At 48.2% G+C, this 5,399-nt stretch overlaps 1 protein-coding gene across 2 annotated transcripts in view; it reads right to left on the bottom strand.

Moving 5' to 3' along the window:
* Nucleotides 1–1,784: 1,784 nt before the first annotated feature.
* itgb7 (integrin, beta 7) overlaps nucleotides 1,785–5,399 on the bottom strand; it is a 29,652-nt gene continuing 26,037 nt past the window's right edge. For both annotated transcript variants that reach the window (XM_088913038.1, XM_088913047.1), the window contains 4 exons: nucleotides 5,095–5,276; nucleotides 4,094–4,254; nucleotides 3,575–3,664; nucleotides 1,785–3,220 (listed from right to left, as the gene is read on the bottom strand). In XM_088913038.1, coding sequence (XP_088769164.1) covers nucleotides 3,599–3,664; nucleotides 4,094–4,254; nucleotides 5,095–5,276 — 409 coding nt within the window. In that variant the 3' untranslated portion in view covers nucleotides 1,785–3,220; nucleotides 3,575–3,598. The remainder of the gene's footprint in view (nucleotides 3,221–3,574; nucleotides 3,665–4,093; nucleotides 4,255–5,094; nucleotides 5,277–5,399) is intronic.

Genomic DNA, 5,399 nt, shown 5'->3' with positions numbered 1-5,399 from the left:
TTTGTTAAAACTGTTAATATCCCGCAGTCCTTTCTCAATAAAACCAAACAAAAATCCACGTCTCAAATTTAAATAACAGCAAACCGCCATGAAACTCAGGCCCCGCTCCTTCACTGTTCAAAAATACGTTCCATCCAATCATACAACGCGTCTCGTCTACGTTGCTGACGCAATTACGTAGGAACGTCTTAAGGGGTTCTGGGAAATGTAGTTCTTTTTTTCAAAGCATGCTAAGTTTTATTACGTGCTAACAAGGAATCGAGGACGCGAGGAACCTGTTCGAACCCCCTAGTTAGTTCGTTTTTGCAGTAGCTAATTGTTCCTAGGATCTCATCCTTCCGTTCCTTTCAAGACAGCCGGGTATCAGCTTCAACAACATGGCTGGGCAGTTTGTTCCAGATTGCAGAGAAGTGCCTGTTGTTCTCAGTTTTAAATGCACCTCCCTGTAGATTCCGCTTTTGTCCTCTGGTTCATATTTCACTCCTGATTCTGAAGCAGTCCTCCAGGTTGACCTTGTCAGTTCATTTTGGGGATTCTGGTGATGATTTAGAATAATCGATCCTTGTCTCCAATGTCTGAGTCAAAGTGTACTGGAGAATTGAATGGCTGTCTGCGACATTAAAAGAATTTCCATGTCCACTCTGCACCCATAATAAAGCAAGTAAAGTATGTGTATATAAAAGAACATGTAAAGGTTTATTCCAGGCTGAAAAGAAACACAACGTTTCGGCTGTGGAGCTTTCTTCGGGCAGGTCTCATGAGGTTAGTTATAAAGGGAAGATGATGTGGGGCTGTTAGGCGTAAAAATTCCTTGGCTTCTTCTATGATGTTGTCAGAAAGAGCAATCTTCTGTGTATATAAGTACATTTACAAGCCTCTGAAGATCAGGGTTCCTCTTTAGTGGCCAGCAGGTGGCGACAGCAGTGCAGTTTCCTGGTCTGAGCACCTGTACGCTTCCAGCAGCGCACCAGCGCCAGCTCAGCTGCACAGCAGGCCTGCACACCCTGCCCCAGGCTGCGGCATCCGATCGCTGCAGTCCCCTCTTCAAAACTGGCAATTTGTCCATTACTCCTTTTCGCCTTTCCACACCGAAACACGTTGGAGTTACAAGGGGCCCGTGAGATGCTAAAACTTTTGACCAGAAAAACCTGTTAAAACAGCCAAATTCAAGCAAGTCATTGGTCCGATTAAATCAGTTAAGCTCACGTCATGAGCAGCAGCACATCCTCAGCCACAGAGTTAACAAGCAACTGCAAAGCCACAAGAGACCTTAATGCTTACAAGTATCTTCCATCCATCCAGATCTTTATTCCGGGAAAGGGTCGCAGCAACCTAAAAGCTGTCCTGGAATATCCTGGAAGGATGGGATAAGGCAGGACTACCGCCTGGATGGGACGCCAGCCTGTATCTCAAGTATCTCTTCATGGGTAAACAGTTTTGAAGATGTGTGTATGACTGGAAACACACGTCGTCTATTGTATTTTGGGAATACCCTGGGGGTCATGATCCCTTTCTCCAGGGGGTCGACCCCTGGCTCCCGGGCCACAGGCTGCCCACTGCTAAGTCAAAGAGATGGAAAGGGATCAGGGAGACTGGACCACTGGGAGCAGGAACCTCTTACTCCAGGTCTCCGGACTGCAGAAAGGGGCTGATCGGATGTGCGGAAGGGGGCCGACCCAGTCACTTTGGACAGGGAACCACGGGCACCAGGGCTTCCCCACACCTCCTGACTGGCTTCGGCAAACATACAAGTCCAGAGGACTGACATGACACAGAAGAGACCATTTACCAACAAAATACATTTATTGAGACTTTCAAAACATTTAAATTACAGAGTGCAATCGTCCGGAGTAATTATGTAAAAAAAAATACAAATTGCAATGACATAAAAATACTGAAATAACAATGATCAAAAAGGGAACGGGACACAATGAAGAGGATCAGTTCAAAAGTGAAGTCAATTATTTTCCTCTGCTGAGCTGGCGTCAGAGTAAAACAATGGACAGACTTGAGAAAAGGGATACCTGTGCTTTCTCCTCTGTTATTTTCTCTGCGATTTTTATCTTTACCCGTCAAAAGAACTGACCAGAATCCACCCTTTTGCAAAGGCTGAACAATTTCTTAAAGCTGCTGGTCCTCTGTGTCCTGGTGGGCCAGAGGCTGCAGCAATCACGTGGCTGAAGGGACTGTGTCGGGGCTTTGGTCCTCAGTCACTTGTCACAGCATTGCCATCCAACGTAAGTTTCGTGGCTTGATATTGTGGGCTCTCAGTCTCCAACAAATACAGCTGATCTTGACAAAAAGGCCACTTCGGACAATTTCTACCTGCCAACCAATATTACATGACTAGGAGACAAATCCCGACAATCTTCACTTGTACTTGTACCGACAGATGGACTCAATTGTGTGAAGAACCAAAAACGTAAAGGATTTTATTTGAAATGTTGTGGCACGGGCAGCACGGTGACGCAGTGGTTAGCATTGCTGCCTCATAGCCTTGTGGTCCTTGGTTCAATTCTGGACCTGGGGTGCTATCTGTGTGGAGTTTGCGTGTTCTCCCCTAGTTTTCATGGGTTTCCTCTAGGTTCTCCTATTTCTTCCCACAGTCCAAAGACATGCTGGTGGGTTAAATGGCTTCTGGGAAAACTGGCGCTGGTGTGAGTGTGTGTCTGTGTGCCCTGTGATGGACTGGTGTCCTGCCCCGGGTGTTCCCTGCCTTTACCTCTTCCTTGCCAGGGGGAGCTCTGGCTCTCCCCGAGTTAGAGGAGTTAGACGAAGCAGTTAGAAAATGGATGGAGGGACAGTTTGTGGCATTGAGGGGATGCTATTCGTCTGTCCTGTGCATTATTCCCTGGGTCTGCCTAGGAAACTGGGACGTTCATTATAGGGCTTTCTTCAGGACGTGAAGGAGAGCACTACGCATTTGCTGCGAATCAGAACCTCAGGCTCCCAAGCGTCTCCACCAGGTTGAGAAATGCAGGTTGAGCTCCACTGTGTTGAACCTGTCGATTCGATCCTGGGTCACACCAACAGCCAATTGCAACTGGGATTCACAGCTGGCAGAAGAGCGCGGTCAGAGTAGGGATGGGCTGTCTTGGCGTTAGGCGAGCTAGGGGCCAGTTGTGCTGCCGTGCACCGTGTGTCTGCCGGTCCTCATTCCCCCCATGTGTTGCAGGAGCTGCATCGCTGAATCAAGTCTGCAAGAACTGGGGATTCCACACTGAAAGTCAACACAGAACAAAAGGAGGTTCCGTTTTTTAAATAAGAAAGAGGTTCTTCCTTTGGTCACCCTAGCCGTCCTAAAGTTTGGGCAGGCCTGGTTTGATCTAGAAAACGCAGCTGGGTTGAATAGGGACGGTACTGTGTGGGAGAGACAGAAAGGAACGTGGCTGTGACATCCAATGGTGATGTGGGGTCTGGTGTCATCCTAGGGAATCTAAACTGCTACAAAGCCCAAACCATCTGGCGTCAGGGAGGGGGGGGTGAGTAGGAACTTGATTGGTCGTCATCTCTCTACTTTCTGTTGTAGCCTTTCCTCTCCAGACCGTGACCTCTGAACTCCCAAGATCCTCACCTGTCAAACTGGTGGGGGTAGGAGCTATTTGTCTTGGAACATTGGATTGACCACGGTGGTTGTGGCATCCTTGAACAGCGGGTTGTGAGTCTGCAACACAAACGGTGGAAGAAAGGAGCAATTTAAGAGTCCACGCAGTTGAAAGAGCAGTTGTAGCATGTACAGCATATACTGTAGTGGAATATTGTATGTTGCATACATTGCATACATATACATGCTGAACAAGTACGAACAAAATACAAAGAGTTAAAAATAATATATTAGAGTTGTTTTGTGCTTTCCGTTGACTGGAGCTCCAAAACGGTCATGAGTTCATTTTCGAAATGAAGCATCTGTACACACAAGGATGTGATAGACACATTCCCAGAAACATTCCTGCAGAGAAGACCTATACTGGCAGGCACTCTTACGGGCAAACCGACACACCTGACAGCTCTTCATTGTAATGTAGGGTGGAAAAGATGTTGGATGTTACATCACATACTCTTCAAATGGATTCCAGAGACTCCAGAACCTCACCTCTTTCCACCTGACGTTCTGCTGCTCCTTCAGGAAGTTCTGGTACTCCCGGCGGTCGTACACCTCCACACTGATGCGGTATAGGATGATGACGGCCAGGCCAATCAGGATAATCCCAGAGACTGCACTGCCCACGATCACATAGGTCTTATCAATGGTCGCTGGGGGGTATACAGGCAAGCAGTGAAGATCGTGTGCGTTCAAGTAGATCTTGGACTTAAAGTCACACGAGCGAGTGTCTTGTCTATCCTGTCTGTAACCCATCTTATGTTCTACTGAATTTATGGAGAACATAACTGTAAACCAGAAGCCTTCTCACTACAATCCATCTTTGCAGGGACTCCGATGTGTTCTGTCTTTCATATCACCTGAGCTCTCGTGGGCGTAATGAGTTTAACTGTATTACTTCTCTCCGAGCCCAGAAATACTCACAGCTGTTGTTCCCACGAACTGCACATCTTAAAGCTAGCAACTGTAAGGGGTGGGCTGGGAATCAAAACACAGGTATGCTTATTTTTTTCAGTTAAACACAAGCCAAGCTCGTGTTTGTCACGGATGTCGGAAAGGACAAACCGTGGAGAGGCAGGAGAGTGGAAAAAGACCCATATGCGTAGCGGCGGGACGGGGGATTAGCCCGGGCTCAGCAGTTCAGGAGTCGTATAGAAACCTATGCCCTCAGGCAGCGGACGTGGGGCGACCTGGTGCTAGGCGGGTCTCAGGACATCCGAACGTCAATGCTGAGCGCAGGAGAATAAGTCACCCGGAAATATATAGCCCCAGAGAGGGAGACACCAGAAGGACAGCAAAGTACAGGAAACAAGGGACAGGACAGGGTAGGAGCGCCCTCTGGCTGCAGAGGGCGTGACAATGTTCAGAGAAACAGAGGCCCTCCAGGAGAGTTTTAGTCCCTTGTTTACAAATTCAGGGGTGGGTTGGACTGAAATGCAGACATGGATCAGTCAGCTCTGGGAGGGCAGGAGTGATAAAATGGCATAACGTACTTGGAGCATTGGAAAAGTAGATGACCGCTGGCAGGCCTGTGCTGGAGTCCCGCTCGATCCTGAAGACAAAGGAGGCGACGCGACAGGAGAACTCTTCGACTTCCTCCACCCTTTTGACCTGGACCCCCATGCAGTCGGAGTTGCAGTTCTTGGTCCTTTCCGCTTCGCACTTCACACACTCACTGGCAAAACCACAAAAAACTGAGCTGAAGGAAAAGCACCCCTGTCCCTTAAAGAAGCGCTTCTCCAGTGGACGATACACAGATCAAACCCTTGACTCAAATTCATTGGTGTCGAGGAAGGAC

The sequence above is a fragment of the Atractosteus spatula genome, chromosome 1 (genome assembly GCF_055471065.1).
Source record: "Atractosteus spatula isolate fAtrSpa1 chromosome 1, fAtrSpa1.hap1, whole genome shotgun sequence".
Classification (NCBI taxonomy): Eukaryota; Metazoa; Chordata; class Actinopteri; order Semionotiformes; family Lepisosteidae; genus Atractosteus; species Atractosteus spatula.
The sequence above is the reverse complement of the archived record's forward strand: the minus strand, read 5'-3'. Positions and strand labels throughout refer to the sequence as shown.